The 24,851-nt window shown below is 30.4% G+C and overlaps 2 protein-coding genes across 2 annotated transcripts; one reads left to right on the forward strand and one right to left on the reverse strand.

Annotated features, from left to right (window-relative positions):
- The first annotated feature begins 1,794 nt into the window (after positions 1-1,794).
- Positions 1,795-13,377, forward strand: LOC108546843 (kinesin-related protein 4). The gene is made up of 13 exons (XM_017899114.1): positions 1,795-1,948; positions 2,066-2,300; positions 2,391-2,625; positions 2,689-3,020; positions 3,100-3,217; positions 3,298-3,613; positions 3,697-3,910; positions 3,983-4,121; positions 4,194-5,842; positions 7,091-9,741; positions 9,787-12,827; positions 12,896-13,066; positions 13,144-13,377. Exons 1-13 carry the CDS (start codon positions 1,795-1,797, stop codon positions 13,375-13,377), a joined length of 9,489 nt encoding a protein of 3,162 aa, XP_017754603.1.
- A 399-nt stretch (positions 13,378-13,776) lies between these two features.
- On the reverse strand, positions 13,777-15,594 carry ppan (Brix domain-containing protein peter pan). The gene is made up of 6 exons (XM_017899145.1): positions 15,557-15,594; positions 15,093-15,373; positions 14,778-14,988; positions 14,358-14,684; positions 13,947-14,277; positions 13,777-13,873 (listed from the first exon to the last, which is right to left on the reverse strand). The coding sequence occupies exons 1-6, from the start codon at positions 15,572-15,574 to the stop codon at positions 13,785-13,787; spliced, it is 1,257 nt and encodes a 418-aa protein (XP_017754634.1). The 5' UTR covers positions 15,575-15,594; the 3' UTR covers positions 13,777-13,784.
- Positions 15,595-24,851: the final 9,257 nt, after the last annotated feature.

Below are 24,851 nucleotides of genomic sequence, written 5' to 3' on the forward strand. Positions count from 1 at the left end.
AACGCCAACCGATCCAAAGAAATTACGACATTTCAAGTACATTTCAGTGTAATAATTTATAAACTTTTTGCAAATTATAGTTACATTTTGGCACAAATTCGTTCCAAGTTCAAGTCACAGCCAGTAATTCCTTAATGTTTTCACTTTTATTATAAATTTTCGTTGTGAACAATTTGTTATTAACATTAATAATTTGTTACTAACGATAAGTATTATAATTTACGTGTAATAGTATAGTTATGTGTAATTATTACTCAGAATGTGCGAACTGATGCTGATAATATTATTGGTTTTTCATTAATTACAATCTTCTATGCAATTAATTTATGAAACTTCATGCACGCTTTATAAAGACAATGTTCTTGCAAATCTTCTCATATAATTTTTTATCACATTTTGCTTCTAGTTTCGTTTAGTATTAAATATTTTCACGGAAGTCCGTGATGGTCGTCGTTACGAAATCATGGTCGCCAGCAAATAATAATTAATAACTAACAAATTAGCGTTAAATTCTTTACGAAAATTATATAAGAATGTTGCATAAAGTTCCAGCTTTACAATGAAATTATAAAGGTTCATAAATTAATTACGGAAATCGAGGAATTTATTAACTTTTCACTGTTGGAGCCCTTCTATCCTTTTCTATTCCCTCTCTGTCCTTGTCCGATACGTGACGAGCTCTTCGGCGACCTCCACGCTTATTTTTTATTCTTATTACTTTCCCGAGCATATGGTCCAAAATCATAGATGGCGTTCATCGCAGGCGGTAAAATTTTTATTTCAACTAGATACCTCTTCTGGTTATGTGTGTTAAATTAATAAATTTCCAAGTTTTTATAAATAATTCATGAACATTTATAGCTACACAGCAAAGTTGGAATTATAGGCAACATTCTTATACAATGTTTAATTTAATAATTGATACATGGGCGATAGGTTTTGTATTTTCTGTATCTAATGATTATTTATATTTTCGTTTTCTTTTTGTAGTAAATAAGATTACTATGGAAAAGTGTTTTTCTTGCATAATATTCTTATTATTTTGTAATAAATATATACTAGCGTAAGAAAGCGTAAAAAATAAATATTTTTGTTAAGAAATTTTATTTACAATTGTTTATTTATAGTGTTTTCATAGGCGAAAAATGAATACAAAATAAAATATAGATTGAAAAAAAACTACTTACTATGGAAAAGAATCGAACCCAGGACCTTTAACATGGGAATCTTCGACTGCTGTCGTTACTCCACAACTACAATTGGAAACTCTTGGAAATAAATGTATAATTAGCGCACTAATAAAAGTTTAATCGTAAATATCTAAAAAATTATTGAGTAGTTGCGGCTATAATGATCTATATTCTTGAACTGCATGACGATATCTATAAACCTGCAATGTTTCAACTAACTCGGTGATCCGAAGGATTTGCACTCTCCTTGTTAGTAGCACGAATTTCTTGCACAAATACGATTCATCCATATTTTCATATCATCTTAACAATATAAAGATTGTGTTACATGTAAAAGGAACATTATTTATAGTTATTCGTGTATAGTCTGCTTGTTACCTATCTTGCTAGTAGTAACTATATGTTTTAATGAACCAATGATGTCGCAGAAAATTTAAATTCAAACGAAAACCGAAAAACTCGTTTTTTCAAATGGCGGTTGCATTATATGAGAGTCAGTCGTCATGTAATGTAAATGGAAAGGGTAAATATTATTTGAAAAATTAACTAATAATAAAATAATGTTATTGATCATCTAACAATTCGAAACAAATAATCCGTAAAAATGTCAGACAGTATAAAAGTTGCTATTAAAGTGAGACCTTTTATTAAACGTGAAAAGGATGATAATCTAGCGATACAATGGGTAGTTCAAGAAAACTCCATTATTTCTACAGATCCAGAGATGAAAAAGCGTGGAGATGGAGGATTTGTCTTTGGTATGCAATAATTCCTTTTATATTTATTATTATTTATTTAAATGACTATTTTGCAGTTTAGCTTTTAATATACAATGAAGTTCATTTATAACTGTAACATTTCTAATGTATTTGCAGATCATATATTTGACATGAATGCATCTAATTCAGATGTATTTAATACTGTTGTAAAACCGATTGTTAATGCTGCTGTAAATGGCATCAACGGAACTGTGTTTGCCTATGGTCAAACAAGTTCTGGTAAAACATATACTATGATGGGTATTGAAGAAGAACCAGGGATTGTTCCACTTGCTGTGCAACATATGTTTGATGCCATTGCTAATACTACTGGACGCGAATTTTTATTAAGGTTGATATATGCTTTCATTAACAATGAAAATCTATATGATATTGATGTAATCATTATAATCATCTTTATCAAAAGTTATTTAATTTCTAGAGTATCGTATTTAGAAATTTATAATGAAAGAGTTAATGATCTTTTGAATAAAAGTGGAACTGATTTAAAAATAAAAGAAGATGGCAGTGGGCAGGTAGTTCTGCAATGTAAGGAAGAAATTACAAATAGCCCTGAAAATGTGTTATCTATAATGAAAAAAGGTGATAAGAAGAGAAGAATAGGAGAAACTAATATGAATGAACGTAGTAGTAGGAGTCATACTATATTTAGAATTGTAAGTTTATATTAATATAGAGCATGTTTAAATGTAATACTTTAACATAAATTTTCTATTTAGACAGTTGAAAGTAGAGAAGCTGGGGGGGATTCAGATAGTGCTATACAAGTATCACAATTGAATTTAGTAGATCTTGCTGGTTCTGAGAGAGCACGACAAACAGGAGCTACAGGAGAAAGATTTAAAGAAGGAAGACATATTAATTTGTCTTTGTCCACACTAAGTTTAGTGATCATGCAGTTAAGTGAATCACAGGATGGTCAAAAACATGTTAATTTTCGCGACAGTAAATTAACAAGGTTGCTTCAGAGTTCATTAGGTGGTAATGCTATGACAGCTATAATATGTGCTGTGACTCCTGCTGCTTTAGAGGAGACTCAGTGCACTTTATCGTTAGTACATTAATATTTTTAAATTACGATTATATATTTGTATCTTTATTATTATAAGATTTATTTAACCAATTTTTAGTTTTGCATCTCGTGCAAAAAGTGTGAGAAACAAACCGCAGATTAATGAAGTTATGTCTGATGCAGCACTTTTAAAACGTTATGCAAAACAATTATCTAAACTTCAAGAAGAATTACAGGTTTTTAATTTTTATGATAACAAGTTTTTAATATTATATAGTTCATTTGAAATTGCAATTGTGTCAAGTTTTGATTTTAGAGAATAAAAAATGAAAATCGATCTGCAGAAGTTGAAGAAATGGAATCGAAATTGCAAGAAAAGGAGCGCATTAATCAATTACTAGAAGAGCGCATAGAATTGCTAAAAACTCGTATTCTTTCTGGAGATAATATTAGTCAAGAAGATTTAATCAAACGTAAATCTAAAAGGAGGCAGACATGGGGTGGTCCTGGGATATTTAATCAACATTTGTCAACATTTCAATCTAAAAGTGGCTTACCAACCATAAATGAAGTATCATTTGAAAAGCCACAAAGGAAAAGCATTATTCAACCTATGGATATAATGAATCAAAGTAAATTTTCCATATTTTTAAAAAATTTACGCAATACTTTTTTAAAATAAATTATATGTTATTTTCCACTTTATTTGTTGTAGCATTTCAAACAGCTTTTGCTGATTTTGAATTAGAACTATTTGAAAGTGAAAGAGATCGTGAATCTAGAGAAACTATAAGTGACAGCGATGAAGAATTATTTATAACGAAACATAAAAATCGGGTTACATTTAGAGATGATGTGTCTATCAGGTCTAAAAATAATAGTTTTGATGTAACACCAGAAAAATGTAACATGTTTACCCAAACTATAGAGTAAGTAGTAAATATTAACAAGTTATAAAATCTTATAGTATAGTTTTAATATATATGTTAAAATTGTAACAGTTATCAGGCTTCTCCTTCTACACCAAAACATGTTTTACGACAATGTATTACGGATTTAACAAGAGAATTTGTGCAACTTCGTGAATTTACAACTCTAGAAAAACAGTTAATATGTCAAGAAAATCATTGTCATGCACAGGTAAACATGATTAATGATTCATATAGTGAATCATTTGTTATATGTATATAATTTTAATCTTTACGTTTTAAGGAAGGGGAGGAATATTCTCCAGAAACGGATTTAAAGCAAACCGAACAAATAAAATCAATCTCAAAATATAAAGGAGAATATATTCCAGAAGTCAAAGAACAGCTTGCAAATCTTAATCTTGCAGAAGAAAAAAATTTAGTTCGTATAATTACTGAATTATGTATTAAGTTAAATGAAGTTCAGAAACAAAATATTTCTGAAGAAGAATTACGTCTCAAAACAATGAAACAATTTTCAGAATTAGAAAAAAAAATTGAAAATATTACTTCTGAAAGAAATGAATATGAATATATGAGTTGTGAATTACGTGCAGAGTTAAAGAAAAGAACAGCAGAATTAGAATTAAAAATAATGTCAGAGGAAAATACAAAACAAGAAGAAATGAAAAAAATATCTGGAATAGAAAAACAAATTGAGACCACTATTTCAAAAAAAAATGAATTTGAGCGCATTAATGCTGAATTAACAAAAAAATTTACAGAATTGCAAAAACAAATCGAAAACGTAACTTCTGAACGAAATGAATTTGAGCATATGCATCGAGAGTTACGTATGGAATTGAATAAAAAATCTATAGAATTAGAAAGATTTAGTAATAATTCAGAAAATGCAAATATTGAATTAGTAAATAATAAAATAATAGAATTGGAGACAAAAGTTGAAAATATTACATACGAAAAAGATAAGTTTAAACAGATGAACGATGATTTACGTGTTGAATTAAAATGCATATCGTCAGAATTTGAATCCAAAATTACTTCAAAGCAAACAGAAAAACAAAATGCAATCGAAAAAGTATCTGAATTAGAAAAATATATAGAACAAATTCTTTCAAGCAAAAATGAGCTTGAACAGGATAATATAGAAATAAAATCAAAATTAGATAACAAAATTATAGATTTGGAATCAAAAATTGAATTTGAACAAATTTTAAACCAAAAGGTTTTAGAATTTGAAAAACAAATTGAAAAAATCATTTCTGATAAAAATGAAATTGAATGTATGAACAGAGAATTAAACAAGAATATTTTAGGACTAAAATCCACGATTTTGTCACAACAGACTATATACCAAGAGGCAAATGATAAGATTTCTGATTTGGAACAAAAATTGGAAAATGCAGTATCAGAGAAAAATGAATTCCAACGGGTTAATATTGATCTACATACTACATTAAATAAAAAATGTTCTGATTTAGAGGAAAAAATAATATCTAAGGAAACTGAAAATTTGCAGGCATTAGAAAAGATTTCCGAATTTGAAAAACAAATCATGAATATAACGTCTGAAAAGAAAGAGCTTGAACGCATTAATAATGAATTACGTATTGAAATGGAACAGAAAGTTTCTGAACAGGAGGAAAAAATAATAGCAGCACAAAATGAAAATCAAAAAATAATAGAAAAGATTTCTGACTTAAAAACACAAATTGAAAGCGAAACATTGGAGAAAGATAAATATGAGCGCACTAATATTGAATTACGTTCTCAGTTAAATGCAAAGATTTCTGACTTGGATTCATATATAATATCAAATGAAACTAATAATCAAAACACAATGGAGAAAATTTCTCAACTTGAAAATCAGGTTACAAGTTTAACTTTTGAAAAAGATGAGCTTAAACATACGAATAATGAATTACGTGCTGAATTGAAGGCCAAAGTAGCAGAACAAATTGAATATCAAAATGCAACAGAAAAAATTTGTGAACTTAAGAAACAGATTTCAAATACTATACCTGAAAAGAACGAATTGTGCTATATTAATAAAGAACTGTGTGCTAGACTGATTAAAAAAACTTCGGCATTAAAGACAAAGATACAATCGGAAGAAATTGATAACCAGAAAGTAATGGAAATGATTACTGAACTAGAAGTAGAAGTTGAAAATATAACATCTACAAGAGATGATATTGAATATATTATTACTGAATTACGTGTCGAATTGGATAAAAGAGATAATACATTAGAATCAGAACGAATTGAAAATCAAAAATTAATAACGGAAGTCTCCGAATTAAATAAACAAATTGAATACGTTAAATCGGAACGAAATAAATTTGAACACCTGAATAATCAACTAAACATTGAACTTGAAGAAAAGATTTCCGAATCTCAAAAACAAATCATGAATATAACGTATGAAAAGAAAGAGCTTGAACGCATTAATAAGGAATTACGTATTGAAATGGAACAGAAAGTTTCTGAACAAGAGGAAAAGATAGTAACAGTACAAAATGAAAATCAAAAAGCAATAGAAAATATTTTTGATTTAGAAACACAAATTGAAAGCATAACATTGGAAAAAGATAAATACGAGCGCACTAATATTGATTTATGTTCTCAGTTAAATGCAAAGATTTCTGATTTGGAACAAAAATTAGAAAATGCAGTATCAGAGAAAAATGAATTCCAACGGGTTAATATTGATCTACATACTACATTAAATAAAAAATGTTCTGATTTAGAGGAAAAAATAATATCTAAGGAAACTGAAAATTTGCAGGCATTAGAAAAGATTTCCGAATTTGAAAAACAAATCATGAATATAACGTCTGAAAAGAAAGAGCTTGAACGCATTAATAATGAATTACGTATTGAAATGGAACAGAAAGTTTCTGAACAGGAGGAAAAAATAATAGCAACACAAAATGAAAATCAAAAAATAATAGAAAAGATTTCTGACTTAGAAACACAAATTGAAAGCAAAACATTGGAGAAAGATAAATATGAGCGTACTAATATTGAATTACGTTCTCAGTTAAATGCAAAGATTTCTGACTTGGATTCATATATAATATCAAATGAAACTAATAATCAAAACACAATGGAGAAAATTTCTCAACTTGAAAATCAGGTTACAAGTTTAACTTTTGAAAAAGATGAGCTTAAACATACGAATAATGAATTACGTGCTGAATTGAAGGCCAAAGTAGCAGAACAAATTGAATATCAAAATGCAACAGAAAAAATTTGTGAACTTAAGAAACAGATTTCAAATACTATACCTGAAAAGAACGAATTGTGCTATATTAATAAAGAACTGTGTGCTAGACTGATTAAAAAAACTTCGGCATTAAAGACAAAGATACAATCGGAAGAAATTGATAACCAGAAAGTAATGGAAATGATTACTGAACTAGAAGTAGAAGTTGAAAATATAACATCTACAAGAGATGATATTGAATATATTATTACTGAATTACGTGTCGAATTGGATAAAAGAGATAATACATTAGAATCAGAACGAATTGAAAATCAAAAATTAATAACGGAAGTCTCCGAATTAAATAAACAAATTGAATACGTTAAATCGGAACGAAATAAATTTGAACACCTGAATAATCAACTAAACATTGAACTCAAAGAAAAGACTTCTGAATTTGAATCAAAAATCATGTTAAAGCAAACTGCGTATTTAGAAGCAATGAAAAGAATATCTGAACTTGAAAAAAAAATTGAAAATATCACTTCAAAAAATAATGAACTTGAAAGTATTGTTGATGATCGATTACCAGATATAAAAAATTCAGAATCAAAATTAAAAAGCGAATGTGATTGCATCAACAAAAATAATAATAATCAAAAAAATTATATTGAGGAATTACAGAATATTGTAACAAATCTTCAAATAGAAAATCAAGGTATGAAAGATCAGCTGGGAAATTATTCTATTCTATCTTCTTCAGAAATGGACAAAACTAATGCAGATACTTCGCATTTAATTCTAAATATGGAAACAGAAAAATGTCAATTAGAAGAAAATCTTCAATTAAAATGTCAGGAATTAGAAGATATAAGAAACGATGTGCAAAGCCTTACAACAGATATTAAGAAATTGGAGGAAACGATTTATTTACTAACAACTGAAAATACAGAAATGGCCACAAGATTAACAACAGAACAAGAAAATGCAAAACAGACGGAACTTTATCTTCAGAAAACAATTGAAGAACTTTATGCACGTATTTCAGAAGTTACAAATGAGAAAATTACTTTAGATACTGATTTAGCAACTTTGAATGACCAATTGAATTCTATGCGCTCTAAGATGTCAGTAATGTATAATGAAGAACAATTGTTTGGATCATATCAAATTAAGATCAATAAATTAACAATGGAAAACATCGAATTATCAACTTCTATTACAGAGAAGAATAAAGAGCTTGAGAATATCAAAGAAAGCAAGTCACTTTTATACGATCACGATTGTATTTATAAAGAAAAAATAGCTATTATTACAGAAAAGAATGATTATTTACTATTGGAAAATAGCGAACTTTCTACAGACCTAATAGACAAAATAGAAGAAAATGATATGTTGAAGGAACAATGTAATATACTAAAAAGTAAAATAGAACAATTGCTAACAATGAATGAAAATGTTACTGGAAATGATATGGAACATTTAAAAATGACAAATAATACCTTGAATGCAGAAATTGCAGAATTGAAAACAAAAGTAACAATATTGTCCGAAGAAAATGTAAAATTCTCTAGTAATCTGTTGGAAACTATAGACAATCTTGATTCTTCTCAAAATGAAAAGTCATGTAACAATTCTTTACATTTATCAAAAATATTTAATAGTAGTACAGATGTTAATGAAACAGAACAAAAAATACCACAAGAAGAAACTTGTGAAACACTAATAAATAAAGTAGTAACATTAGAGAACAAGATTGATCACCTTGTACGTCTAAACAAAAAACTTAGCGACTTAAAATTAACTTCTTGTAGCCAGTGTGTACATTTAAGAAATTTGAATGAAAGCCGTAGAGCTCTTAAGTTTGAAACAAAAGTTTTAAATCAAAAGTTAGAAGATTTACAAAGAAAATTCGATCGCAAATGCGCAGATACTGAAATTTTGAAAAATAAAATAGATCAAGAGTTAAATTCTAGTGAACATGATGAATCTTTAAATATTACTTTTGTAAATGAAATGAATGTAAGTTTTGTTGAAGCAAGAATAGAAAGTTTGAATGATGAGCTTCAAACTTTAAAAATTGATCATGATAAATTATTAGTTCTATATGAGGATAAATGTGATGAGTTAAAACAACTTCAAAGTGATGTAATTATAAACGCAACCAATCCTGATGATCCTACATCAAGGAAAAGTTTGGACAAAACCGGAAATAGAATAGAACAGATTCAGAATTGTATTGACCATTTAAAAAATGATATGGATAAAATGAAGGAAAGCAGCAAGAATTTTACTGCTGTGCTTAATGAAGTTAAAACTGAAAAAGCGAATTTGTTGAATGAAATTAACAGTTTAAAAGATATTAATGAAGAATTACAACAAAAAATATTAAATAATGAAAGTATGGCACTAAAGAAATTACAAATCCTTGAAAATGAATTGACCAATATGAGTGGCGAAATTGAACAGTTTTCCACGCGAGAAAAAGGATTGGAAACTCAGAGACTAATGTTAGAAGTAGAATTAGAGAGTTTAAGAGTTGAAGAACAAAATAAAAATGTTTTGATTAATCAATTAAATGAACGTGTTACTTCTCTAAAAAGTGAGTTAGATTTAGCTACAAGTCAGAAGAATGAGTTAATTAATTCAGGCACAATTGAATGCAAAGAAAAAGAGTTACAACATCTGAGGAAACAATGTGAGGAATTAGAAAAAGAAAAAATTCAGTGTGAAGAATTAGAACAACATAATATATTAAAGATTAAAGAACTGGAAGTATGTATAAATGATCTTCAAAGAAACCTAACAAATCAAGAATATTTTTATAAAGAATTTCAAAAGAAAAATGTTTGTTTGGAAAAACTTTTGCAAGAAAGGGAGCAAGAAAAATATATACTTACAGAAAAATTACAAATAGCTGAATCTGAAATAATTAATTTTAAGAATAATTTCGAACTGAAACAGCAACATCAGCAACATATCAAAGAATATGAAAACAACATGCAAAAATTAAATGATACCTTAAATAAATATATTAATGAAAATTTAAATTTAACACAAGAACTTGCTAACCTACGACGTACCGAAGAAAAATTTAATGAAATAATGGCAGAAAAGGAATGCATATTTGCCCAACAAAAAATGTTAGTCTGTGATAATGAGAAACTAAATAAGGAATTGTATGACATTAAAAAATGTATGCTCAAAGAACTTAAGTCACTAAAGTGTGATGTAGATATGTCTGACTTTTCAAGTAAGTCCGTAAACGAAATCTTTAAAGTCTTACTACAAACACTTGTATCTAAAGAAGAAGAAGTAATTAAAACCATGCAGGAAGTATATGAAAGGAAACAACAGAAAGTGGAAGAAGAAAAACAACAATGCATAGATACAGAGAAACGTGCTGTTACATGGATCAAAGAACTAGAAGCAGAAATTGAGAAACTCCAAACAGAGTTATTGGAACAAGAACGTGCTCATAAGGAATATCAAAATAAAATATCTCAATTAGAGCATCTTCTAAATGAAAGTAATCACGAAAATGAAATGTTTAAAGAAAAAATTCAATCATTAGACACAGATTTTAATAATTTACAAAATGAATTTGAAAAACAATGCAAGGTTGATAGTCAACAAGAAGAGGCAATTTTTATTGCTCAGAAAAGAGAAAAAGAAGTACAGGAAATATTTAAAGATAAAGAAGTAGAATTACAGTTGAAACTTAAATCTGAGAGTGAAATGTATGAGAAAAAAATGAACAATCTCGTACAAACAATAGAGTCATATAAATCAAAAAATTTAATGTTAAATAATACTATTAATGAACTTCAAGTGAATGAAAAACAATTAAAATATATCATTGAAGCAAATTCGATTGAAATAAAAAGAAACAACAAAAATGTGGAAAAAATAAATGTAGAATTTGAACAACTTAAGCAATCTTATACTCAAATAAATGAAGAACTTGTGCATAAGAATTTGCGCATTGAAGAAATGACGGCAATTTTAAAAGATAAATGCGATATGTTGTCTGAATATACAATAAAACTTAAAACAATTGTTCCTGAATATGAAATGTTGAAGGAACATGTTAATGATCAAAAAGTAGTCATAGAAAGATGTAGAAAAGAAATTGAAATACTAAAAAAGGATAGAGAAGACCAATTGGAAATTATTAAGGAAAAGTTAAATTCGGAAGAAATAAAAAATGCTAGACTAAGTAAACAGTTAAGCGAATTGAACAATAAAAATGTCGTACTAATAGAAGAATTGAATAGCTTGAAAGAAAAATATGAAGATCTACAAGAAGCAAATGCAAAACTAGAGAGGAAAATTAGAAACAGTACTAGCAAAATTAAAGCAGAAGCAGAAATAGAAGAACTAAAAGAATTGAATAAACGATTGCAAAATAATTTGGAAGGTGCGAGTAATCGTGTAACGGAATTTCAAGAGATTAAAAATCAAACTTTGAAAGATTTGGTTGATGTACAAGGTAAATACGAACTAGTATTGCAAGAAAATAATGAACTAAGAAAGTCATTCTCGTTATACAAATCGAAATACTCAAATTCAAGTTCATGGATAGACGAAGGTAAATACGATGTACTTCTTCTAGAAAAGAATAAGATAGCATTAGAATTGGAAGATAAAAAGGTAATGCTAAATCAGAAAGATAAAGAAGTTAAAGAATATGTTAGTCAGATACAACAATTAACCAATAAAAATAAAGAACTGGATGAAGAATTAGAAGAATATGCAGCGATAATTAGGGAACGAAATACCGAAATCTCAGAACTAGAAGCTAAGTTGTATTCTCGTTTATCAGAAAATGTACTTATTAATGAAGCAGAAGGGAAATTAAAAGGTCTTAATGAAGAAAATGAAAAACTTCGTGATCAGATTGAAGCACTCAAAATGAGATTACAAATGAATGTAGAAGGAGACGTTAAATTGCAAAATGAAAACATTATACGAGCATTACAGAAGGAATATTTGGAATTACAAATGAAGCTAAGTATTTATGAGAAACAGATAGATGGTAATCGTCTTAAAGAAATAGATCAACTAAAAAGACTGGATAAAACATTTGAAAATGATTTAGGAGGCACAAGTATTATGCGTGTTAAAGAACTAGAGGGAGAAAAGAATAGAATAGTAAAGGAATTAGAAGCACACAAATTGTTACTGAACCAGAAGGATGAAGAACTTAAAGGATATATAAATAAAATACAAGATTTAACAACACAAAACGAAGAGCTTGGTAATCAGTTGGGAGAATATGCAACAATCATCCGTAGTCGTGACGCTGAAATTTTAAAATTAGAAACTAAGTTAAACTTATGTTCAATAGAAAACGAATCAGATAATAATATAAAACAACAATTAGAGTCTTTGATAATGGAGAATGAAAAACTTAAAAATGAAATTAAAGAGCTTCAAATGATATCAAGCAACGAAATACACAGTGAAAAAGATATAATTAAAGATAGTAAAAGAAAACAATATAATACTATAAGATCTGATAGAGATATTAATAAATATGAGAGTAAGTGTAACCAATTGGAGAAAAAGATTCATGAATTAGAATTGCAGTTAGTTTCAAAAAATGGAAAAATTGCAACATTAGAAATACAAATTCAAAGTGAAAATTTTCCATACCAAAGAAAGTGTAAAGAGTTGGAAGAAGTTGTACTCGCGTTTCGTAGCAAGGTATACTGTGAGATATAATAAAAAACTTATATTCCTAAATATATATAAATATTTAATTTTATGTACAGAATGCAGAATTGAGCAATGAAGTAAGGAAGCTGCGAAAAACTGTGAATGATGTTAATACATGGGAATGTGATGTCTGTAGACGATGGTATGTAAATAGAAAAGATCAAGCTTGTCAAACAATACCCAACAATGCAGTGCGTTTTTGCAGTACTAATAGTGGAGTTGTTGAGGTACGCAAAAATATCAATTTACTTTAATTTTTAATGTGTTTACATTACTCATATTTGGAATTGTAATGTTTAAGCAGGATCATGTGAAAATTCAAAAATTAGAAAAAGAGAAAATGCTAATGAAAGATTTATGTCGCTCCCGATCTAGACAAATAAAGGAATTACAGGATAGAATAAAAGAATTGGAAGAAGCGCAAAATTCACCTACTTTGAGAATGCATGAAATATTGCAAGATAGATCTAATCAACAGGATAACAATGCCACAAAATTCAAGAGGCATTTGGATGTTGGAAAAAATTCAAAATCATAAAATAATGTAAAACACGTCATCATTAATTATACATTCTTTTTTATGCGTACAATGTTGTGCAATGAACGCGTATTTTACCTAATGATACTATAAAGTATTACTTCATGATTTCTGTATTATATGTTTGTATATTTATTATAAAAATGTAAATAATCGCGATTGAATTGATAATAATTTGTATTGTTATGAAATTTGTAATTCAAGTTAACGATTTCATTAATAGATAATTGACATACTCACATAATTAATCATTAATAAATAAATAGAATATTTTCATAATTTTATTATCATATAAAATCAAGTTTATTAAATAACTTTACTCCACATATATATATGTATATATAAGTATTTTACAAACATATGTTACGTTACATATTCGCCTTTCATTATCGTCATGTCCTAATATCTCACGATTCATTATCTTTCTGTTTCTTTACCTTATAGTTAGGTATGAATTTCTTTGGCCTTTTTTCACCAATTTTTCTCGCAAATAAATCTACAATAGAAATTTAATTAAATATAAAATGTTAATCAATCGAATCATTTCAAATATGTAAGATTGAAATTACCTTTATCAGGTTCTTCCCCTACTTCATCGCGATAATATTGCGCGTCATCATCTTCTATATTATTTTCTTCAACTGATTCTTTTGCAATTTTTTGTAACAATATTTCACTTTCTTTTTTCTTTTGCATTCCCTTCAACGATTTTTCTTTATGTTCTTGTTTCTGTAATTCTTTCTTCTTTGTATTCTCTTCTTGAATTTTTTTCCTTTTTTCTTTTAATTTCTTTTTCTTCTCCCGTTTTTTCTTTATTAATAATTTTTCTTCCTCAGATTTTTGAATGTACTCGTGATAGAGTACTTCACCATCCAGAAGTCCATCTTCAACTTTTATCAACTAAAAATATTTTAACGAGTAGTACTAATTGGAAATTTTGTTTGAAATTTATTTAAAAAAAAAAAAGAAATATTTCTAACCTCTAGCGTTAATCTAGGACCCAATTCAGAAAGTTTAATTGCACTTTTATTATTTGCATGATTTCCACGTGAAGACAATTTTTGTGGTAACGTAACATGATTCGAAGGATCATCTTCAGCTTCACTTTCAGAAACTGTTCCTTTTGTTAAGAAGTCAGAAAAATCTTCACATTTAGATAAATTTGGAACTTTAGCTTGAACTAATTTCTTAACACCTTTTGATAAACCAACAGGTACTACTCTAATAGCATAATGCCTAAGGTCAATGGTTTTTGATATAGGATTATAATTTAAACATAAACATCTACGAATTGTACTTAAATTTACCTATGAGAATAAAAAAAATTCTATAATGTAAAAGTACAATATAAATTAGAAATAACAATGTAAATTAGAATTATTGTCTGAAATAATACTTACTTTAGTCAAATTTATTGTTGGAAACATATTTTGAAACATAGAAGCAATAAGCTTCAATTGCATACCTTCACCACTAAAATTATTTAATATTACTAATGGAGAATGCTTAAATAATTCTTCATATACCATTTGCTTTTTTAGTAAAGATATTATATCACGTGATAAAGAAAAGCTATGTATTTTGAAAGTAAGCGTTGGTCCTCTTGGTAACCTATTTAAAATTTGTTTTGGATTATTCAATAATGTTTATGATAATTTATGATATTTTATGTATTTTTCAAGTATACATTTTAACAACATAATTGAATGTATTACCTGCAAAGTTTAAAATACATTCCTTGCTCTGTTTTTGTAAATATACAGATATGTGTAACATGAAGTATTCCAGCAATAGATAAAAAATCTTTAATAGTATTTTTTTTTCTTTCTTTCAAAGACTTTGCTGTGAAAGGATCCATGATTTTACGAAAATCTTTAGTTAGTTCACCAATATGTTCTCCAGGTAAGCCACGATGAATAATGAATGAATGAGGTGATTTTATTACATCTGGATCTTCTTCTATATTAATCTGTTTATTTCTTTTTACACAACGACCCTGCATTAATATTTATTTGAAATTAAATCTGTTGTATTTCTTTTACCGATTTTATATTCTAAATCATAGCATCTTATTAAAACCATTTATATAATATATACCGAACATTTGATTTATAATTGCATTTTATAAGTTTTTATGTATCCTACAAAATTTGTAAATTCAAATTGGATAAATAATTACCTTTTTTCGGCGTCCCATGATTACTTCTTTATATTTAGGTTAGGATGTTTCTCACGTGTAAACAACACAATGTTGTAAAGTTGTCACTACTGTTAAGCAGGTTGAGTACTACACGAGAACAAATAATAATCGAAAAACCACTATCATTTTTTTGCCATTTAGTCAGTTTTTTTTAATAACTATTCAATTTCATTATTTTAATATTAAAATTGTAATAACTAAATTGAAATTTTTATTTTTTTCTGAATTTTTTTAGTACACTTCAATGTTTCCATTAGAGTTTTTTAAATATCTTAAGTACATAGGCATAAACTATTACATTTATATTTATAAATAACATAAAAATTTATTTTAATACATATTATATGCAAACATGGAATTGATATACATTTATCGATGCTATAATTTTTCGCAGTTTGGTAACAAAAATTTGCGACTAATTTTTATCTTTCACTTTTTTTGTATCTTTAATGTAATGCACACTAACAACAAATATTTATTCAATTTTTATGAATGAATTATTCCATGTTCTCTTTCTATTTTCTCTCCTCTTCATTTGTGTCGGATTTTATTATTTTCGAGTTGTTAAAGTCTAAAGCCACGTAGAGAGTACAATAAGAGATCGCGAAACCATCCAACTTCCCTTCTCATTCCATTATGAATCCTGGAAATGACTACGGTTGTTCACCGCGTGGAAGGATTCATTGTCTGGAAGCGCGGGAACTTCGGTGCGACTTGTTAAGCGAAGAAAACTCTTCTCACGGTGCAAAGTTCACGGCCAACGCGTCGATCTTTATCTACCTAGCCATGTCCGGGGACCCCTCGAGTCATTACACGCTAAAATTACGTCGCCAATAATGAGGATGTAAAGTCTTCGAATAATCTCGCTACCACGTCCTTGCCTTTCTTTACCCTGCAATTTTCTCAACGCTAGCACGTCCGTTATCGATCTCGCATCTTTTATTTATAATACAACATAACGTTAACGATATCCACTATATTGGAAAACTACCGTAAGAAACTCATTTATGCTTCTATTGTTCGCATCTCCGTTCTGTATGATCAAATATATTTTGCAATTTGTTGTGTTCTAATATCATATCGATACATTTACACGTGTTCCCTATCTCTTCGTTCCACATCCTTGATTCTGTATTTAATACCAAATAGAAACACTATGATGCGTTAAGACAATAACTCTAAGTGCAAAAGGAAGATTAATCGTAGTAATGTCTTAGTTGCAGGAATGACTCAATATCAATACGATATAAAAATCGTTCGCCTTTTGCTCTTCAGGAATCAAAGTCTCCGAAGAAAGAGGCGAAGGTTCTTTATCGTAGTTCCGGCTTCATCCTTTGGTAGTTACGCTTTGAGCATAGTGATTCGTCAACGGCGACGCGGATAATAGTCGCGGTACGTTGCACCGGCTGCGTCGAGGTAACGTCTGCCATATGCCAAGCTGGAAACCGGCCGTGATTTTTGCTGGCATCACTGCCGTAAGGAAATCGAAAAACAGAATGTAAGCTCGTTCCTCCACTATCTAATAGATAGTTAGACTTATGTACATATATAGTAATATTTATCTAAAACTTTCATTGTTTATTCGATTTCTTAAACATTACTGCAAATCTTTTGACACGAATAGGTTATTTATAGTCAAATGAATATATAAGCTTTAATATTATATTTCTGTATTTGTATTTTATATTTTATAATCATTTTTTTTCTATTCTTTTTCATTACAGGAATTTTTGCATTGCCGGATATAAAGAGAAGAAAGAAAACAAATATTGATCGACAAACATATTTCAATAAACATTCCGATATATTCACGTTTTATAGTTTTATGGGTTGTTGCCTATTATCTAACTCTTTGATTCTACAACTGCAAATGACTGGAGTTGCATGAAGTATAACAAAATGAATAAAAACGTAGATTTCATACTTCAAGCGAAACGATTCAAGTCGGTTTGAAGCACACCGTTGCACCTGTATCTGTACAATGCTCTTTCTTGGTACCCTTACGTTACTGAGTTTACCTCTAGAGTGTTAATAATGTTTGATAAATTATTACGAGAGGTTTATCTGTGAAAAATGAAGGAACAAAAATGGATAAACCGTAATTGCATTTATTTTGTTTCAATAAAAACCATGCTTTCAGAATTTAATAAAAAACAGAATTGATTCCATGCATTATCAAACTTAATATCCATGTTTTGAAAAATTAAAGTACAAACTTTTTAAACAGTTATTGTATCATACGTAATTTATAATCTTTGTTTAAACATAAAATTTATTATTTGTAATAAAAAGAATAGCTTATTTTTTGTTCTTTTTTCTTTAAAAATCTTTCTAAAGATCTTTATACAAATGAAAAAATTAAAATTTTATAGTTATATTAATAAAATAATATTACAAAGATATGTATGTATAAAAAAAACATAATTATGTTTATTAATTACGTATTAGATACGTAAGTCACTTTTTCAAATAATGTTTCGTTTAAATTAATAATAATTAAGTATACATATTTTGTGTATACTTTATTCTGTTTTAGAAGCATTAGTAAAATCTGAAGCAGTACAGTTATAACAACAGCTCTAATTCGATTCACTCGACAGATCAATGTGCGAATTTATATTAGGAATTGCAAAATTACTTAAAACAGCAGGCTTGGCGTTATTAGTGTGATACGATAACGAAGTTGTACTACTATCGCTAAGATTCGTAACTTTTACTCCAGGCGGAAATTCTGGTGTAGATTCATAATTAACAGTTTCAGTGCCATACATTTGACATTTAATTTTCTTTGTTTTCTTTATTTTCTTTGTCTTCAATTTTAATTCTTTCAATTGAGTTTGTTTCTTTGGACTTTGTTTCATTTTCTCTTTTTGTACTTTCTTCTTTATCAAGCAATCGGGAGTAATACTTTTCAATTGAAGTACAGGCTGTATAGATACATCATCTTTGCTTAGAGACTGCTCTTTTCTTTTTGTATCTAACAATCTAGTTTCAGACGTGCATCTTTCGAAATTATTTTCTGCCGAAAAATCTTCAACGATTTCGTTACAAAGTAAATTGTCTAATATCGAATAATTATCTTTCTCGCAGAACTTTTTGGAATTTTCATTGGAATTTTCCTCGTCGTTATTATTAAAAAAGGTTGTATGAGTATTATAATTAGAACGTGCAAAAAATACCGACTGCCAGAAATTTATTTTCTTTTCTTGTTCTTTTTCATCAATTTGTTCATCCTTACTATAAATATTACTTTTATTTTCACTCTCTGATATTGTTACTAATACATTGTCTAGATCAGATGTGAAACTGTCATTGAATATTCTCTGCAGAATTATATTCTTGTTTTATTATTTTAAATACTTATTTAAATAAATAAATAAAGTTTCAATATTAGTTAAAATTTAAACATTTCTTTATTGAAGGTTAAACATATTCAATTGAAAGTAACCTGTATTTCTTGTATTAATAATATGGTTAATAATGACTTAATTTTCTTTGCAATAATGTGGATATGTTTGAAAATGTATTATATTAGCAATTAAATGTATTTGAGATTAATATTTTTTAATCAAAATATGAACTTACCGACTTTCTTTTAAAGTATTGAAGTCGTACATGTTCCGGTACTGGCCTGATCCACGTGCTACATTGTGTTCTTAAATTGAAGAAATACGTCTTTCCCGGATAACTTATGGACTCGCATTCAATCCAATTGTAAGTTTCTTGAAAATTGCCAAATTCATTGTTTTGGGAATTCTTATGATTTATATTCGGAGATTTACAATCACGAGATTGAAGCGTATCAGACGACCTCATTGCTATACAAATAAATCCAAATCATGATTACATTAATATTAATGAAGGTAGAGGCGAAATATAACCATTGTCTTACGGGATTTCATGACATACGAAACAAGGCAGCAATAGTGATAGAAGTTTTCGTCAAATGTTGCAATCGATCTAATCACGGCAATTGATAAAGTCAATAGATTTAAAAAATCGTTTTTTATTACATCCATTTAAAGATACAAATGTCGTCAAAATGTGCGGTTAAAATTATTCACAGTTTGCCAGCAACACTGAAACACGTGTGTAAAATGAATCATTTCTCAACGAAAAATGTTTTTTTATATTTTTCATTGTCGTGTAATAAGAATGTTATCACTTTGTAAGTTAATGAAAATAAATGTAAATATAACCTCAAAATTTCTACATTAATTATAATATTTATATTAATTAAAGTAATATAACCTTTATTGATTAAAAATAAACACTTACATTTTTATAATATTACATATTTATAATCCTATTTAATACATACATTAAATGTGATCATTTTTATCGCGACTATGTCATCTCACCGAAGTAATTCTTTGCAATTATATTATTAATGGTAAATTATTCAATGTTTTCATTTGGTTAGTGTCACTGTCTCAATCAACTATGTATGTCTCTCGCCATCTGTAGTGGGATGAACAAATTATAGAAGTATTCTATAGTTTATTCACGATTATAAGATATCCTTTGCTATACCTTATTTATAATTTTATAGTTAAATTTATTGTTAATTCGAACCACTTCTAATGTCACAATTTTATTCTATGCCGAATCGGTAACGTCGTGGTTCTAATCGTAAGATTGTAAACGAGCTTCTCGTGTAGTGAGAGAAAAGAGAATATATCGAGTGATAAATCTATCCTGTGTATCGTTTATGGTAATATTTCGTGCGTGCAACGTTTTTAATTTGTTCAAAGTTTGTCGCTCAAGCATAGACATTACCATTAACATACTTCGTTAATTTGGATTGCAAATCCGGCTTGTGTCAAAAGAATCGCACGGAAGTTCAGCAGGTAGCAAAGAGGTACGTACGCGTAACAATTGTTGTACGATATTTCCGTTTGATTCTATCTACAAAAGAGTAACAAGATTCGAATCTTGTTATGCTCGTTTGTTACGGTTAATTTATGGTTTCCAAAGTTTCGGCAAGTGAAAACACGAAGCGTATTTAGACGAATGATCGCACAATATATCTCGTTCGTTTCGATCACGATGAAATCGAATCGATATTACAGAAACGTACATATCGTGGCTGAAATTAATCTCTATTAGTTTAGGATTTCGAGCAAAATTGCTCGAATCTTACCACTCTCTGATTCGAGAACTGACGCGTAACTAACGTGTCGGAAGTAATTATCATAACGAGAAAATTGTATAATATCAAGTATTACTTGTCTACCAGGGCACGCTGTACGCGTTTGGATTTGAAGTTATTCGTTGTGCGCAGATAGTTATCTTACACTTTGGCTGGTGTGGATGTTTGTTTACAAGCAAAACTCTGTTCGATCCACAAAGCTTTCGTATATTCAAATTCGATAACCGACACGAGTAATACGAAAATTCAAAGTATCTGCACGTAGCTACTATAGACTCGTAAACGGGCCACGAGGACGGGTCAGCCACGAATAAAACCGCTTCTCAAAATTTTTTTTCTACCTTTTCCCGGAAGAAACGTCGACTGAATGCATAATGCTATACGAATGCATCTCCGTGAATGTGCATGCTCGAGACTCGAAAGGTGAATTACCCTAGAAATTCATTGCATTTTTTCCCTTCCTTCGATTTCTTTGTCGATCCGATGTTTGTTATGCTGAATATTCGTTACCGCAACCGAACACTTTGCTGGCTGCTTACTTTTTTTCTTAACCTCAAATTTACGAGACATCGAGATATGCGCGCGCAGCATGGTACACTTACCGATATTAAATTTCGTACAATTTCATAATATAATATTTACTCATATGTAGAACTTTTACGAATGTAGAAAGTTTCTCTGTGAATTAATTGTAAATAATAAAATTCATCGGAGACGCGGTCTATGAATAATTACGACTGGAACGTTTTCTACATTGAAAATTATAGCTCCTATTCTTAACCTTATAAACTCGTGTAATCACGATTACAAATTATATTGTGTTTTTAATACGTAAGAAGTCGAAAAGGAATCGTTATGGCAGTGCGTTGGAAACTGAATAGAAGACGGAATATGATTAATGAGATTATAGATTAAACATTATAGATACATAGATTAAACTCGAATAAGTTTATGATTCACTTAAATCGTTTCTAGTGTTATCGTGATCGAACATTAGGAGGAAAATTAAGGATTTCAGGTGTTCTTAGAATTTATTAAGAACTTCTCTCTCGCCTGTATAAATACTGGCAGCACTCGAGTCGTCATTTTATTTAACCGTTTCTCATGAATCTTTATTCGGTTCGTTAGGATAACCTCAAATTAACAGGACATAAAAATATTCGTCAGTGCATGCGTCTGTTTAGAATTTTCTCGAAGATGGATGGATTTTTCTAGAAGATATCGGCGGTTAGGGCAGCGTAATCTGATATTTTCGTAATAATTTGGCATGCATAGATACTCGCTGCGTACCGTGAGAGCCAGATAATCGATAGCTGGTCTCGGTTTCATTGTGAAGGTAGAACAAATTGGTGCACCACCTACGGCGCGAGCATCGCTGAATTCTTGCGTAGATAATCTCTTTGGAAGTTTTCAAGGATGCCTGTAATTTACAACTGCGCAACCGGTCTCGCTGTTTCTTCTTTACGTTTCATTGTACGTTACCCCAGAGGTTGCTTCTTTGTGCGCCTGGAGTAAACTGGACCGTGATGGAAAAGTGTAACAAATGTGTCCTTGCACAAAATAATATCTTCTTTCCCACTCGTCGCTTTACCCGTGCAAGTGTACGCGAAAACGCGTGAATCGCTCGGCCATGTATCAGGACTTTTGTTCTAGACGACCGATCGTCAAGCATTTCGAGATAACTATAATTACGAGACGGACAAAAACGGACTATCCGTAGCACCGGCCATTAAAAGCAAAAAGATCAAATGTTGTAAAACGCATGATAAAACGCGAAGATTCTCCGGTGAAACGTCTTATTAAATCTTTAACCCTTTGGACTCTGTTGACTGTGGCTCGACGTTCCATCCATAGCGAAGAATTTTTAATCATGCTTAATTGTTCTCACTGTCTATTGAAGTATATTTAAAACAATAGGAAGTTATTGGGAAGAAGATTGAAAAATAAATAGGAATGTAAATTATCAGACTAAGCTTGTTTGATATTCATCTTAAGAATATTATTTTTATGTATGTCACGACTCCTCGTAACATGATAGATCACAGAAATTTCGCGGTAGAAATAAATAATTCTTTCTTTTAATATAATAAAACATTTTTCATTTTTATTTTATATTGACCAATGGAAACGTAAAATTTACACGTTATACGAGCACCGTGTGGTAGAGACTTACTGTATTTTTTCGTGACCATGAAGTAATGTGTGTAATTCCGCAGCAGAGGTATATAATATATTGTTGGGAAAACAATTTAGATGGAACGAAAGTAAGAAGAGAAACAAGAACCTGGCGTAAAAACGACGTTATGCAATACACGAAACCCCAGTTTCGAGTTTTATTATACACAGGAATACTATACAATCGAACTTCGACAATTCTGACCTCTTTCATTCGAAGGCCTCTGCAAAAACGAGTATTTTCTTCATTTTCTTCGAACAGAAATAAAACTTACGATTGGAAATTTACGAGCTCTTTCGATGTTCCGTTTTAAAAACAAAAATCTCGATCAGTCGAAGTTTAGCGGAAGCTTTTATCTCTTCCCCCGAGGTTAGAGCCATCGATGTTCAACTGCAATCAAGTTCTTCTCTAATCTCCCTCTGCCGGGGATAAATAGAACCTTTTATTACGCTAAAAATGTACCTTCGCCTTTACATATCGTTAATAAAACGCGACAACTGAAGACGCGAGCAAAAATGTGCATAGATTTTGTATCGGTAATGGAAAATATCGCCCACGGCAGAAGTCGAGCATGTGAGTGGCATAAAGCGCAATTAGCATGTGCCTGTACGATATCGTTTCTTCTGATATCTGTTCCGAGAAAGTGACGAGTGAAAAAAAGGCAATGACTGTCGGTGGAAATTAACGTGCCCGTGGTACCGGGACGAAAAAGCGTCGAAACGAAGACGTCGCAAATAATTCCGACAAACACACGGAGTCCCTCAGCGTGGAGCTGTGTCCGCGCTCCTAGCAACAAGTCATAAGCCATACTTTGTACGCACTTGTCAGAAACGGCGAGAAAACAGAGGGAGAGAGAAGGAGAGAGGAAGAAGCGAAAGGAGAGGAGATAGAAAGGCGAGGTGGAAAAGAGACGGGAAAAGAAGTCCGATGGAATGCCTCGGGAAGACCTAAGGATTCTCACCGAGCCTCTTACTAGACTGTCTTGCGGTGCTTTTGCGGTCGGACAAAAAGCATTTTTTTGCACCTAGCCCAGGTACCAGGGGAGAAAAAACGAGATCGCGGAAGGAACATTAATAGTAGCTAGAATAGTCGGTAGGAGGGTCAGAGTAATTCGAGAATTTTTCGAATCTTTGATCACGCGAGCAACTCCATTATTTAGATCTCTACCCGGCCGGATACGGACCACGTGTACGGGGTACATCCGTGCCCTTTCTCAGGGTTACGTCGGTTATGCACGAGCATTGTTTATACACTTTACTTAAGCACGGTCTATCGTTCGATCGAGAAATCCGGCGTGTGTTTATTTCGAGTTGATTTTGAGGGAACGTTGATGCAGAGGAAGGTAGGCGGGACTCGTTTGATCGAGGATTTATCGGAGTTACGGTAGAGGTTCACGCATGGGATTGACCGGTCGGAAATCCTCGCGGAAGGATTGCCGCGTGGAGGGAAGAAAAAGGAAGGGTAAGACAGAAATTAATAACGGTATCTATTTCTTTTGAATGGCAATCGTGTACATCGAAGCTTAACATAATGTAAGATGCATTTCAACGCATCCGGGTAACCTCCGCGAAGAGCAGCTCGAACGGAGAGCTGAATAGAGGAATGCGGTGTAGGTGAAGGATCGAAGCGGAGAGGATGGATCATGACGAGTGATGCGGCTGCGGCGATGTATTACGTTAATAACTCAATTTAGCTATTAGCCCGATACCAGATGGTGCGCCGATCCATTTGCCTGTCTGCCTTTTCAATGGAAACCTTGGCCACGAGCAGAGAGGACGATGGATGGAAGAGAGGGCGTAGGATGAGAACGGAGTTCGCTGAGACGATCGTCGACGTGATCGCAACGACGACGATCGCGATGTGTGTCACGGGTGTTTTTCTCGATCGATCGATCGATCGATCCACGATTTCGGAAGAGGATTTCAAGCTAAATCGCGGCGAAGACC

Source organism: Eufriesea mexicana, unplaced genomic scaffold (assembly GCF_001483705.2).
Source record: "Eufriesea mexicana isolate 0111107269 unplaced genomic scaffold, ASM148370v2 scaffold793, whole genome shotgun sequence".
In the NCBI taxonomy this organism is placed as follows: Eukaryota; Metazoa; Arthropoda; class Insecta; order Hymenoptera; family Apidae; genus Eufriesea; species Eufriesea mexicana.

Coding starts and splice junctions, on each gene's coding strand:
- LOC108546843 (XM_017899114.1), top strand. CDS start 1,795: ATGTCAGACAGTATAAAAGTTGCTATTAAAGTGAGACCTTTTATTAAA. Junction 5,843..7,090: donor AATAATGAATTACGTGCTGA/ATTGAAGGCCAA, acceptor GCTTAAACATAC/GAATAATGAATTACGTGCTG. Junction 12,828..12,895: donor TACTCGCGTTTCGTAGCAAG/GTATACTGTGAG, acceptor TTTTATGTACAG/AATGCAGAATTGAGCAATGA.
- ppan (XM_017899145.1), bottom strand. Junction 14,989..15,092: donor ATGTATTTTAAACTTTGCAG/GTAATACATTCA, acceptor AATTTTAAATAG/GTTACCAAGAGGACCAACGC. Junction 14,685..14,777: donor CAACAATAAATTTGACTAAA/GTAAGTATTATT, acceptor TTATTCTCATAG/GTAAATTTAAGTACAATTCG.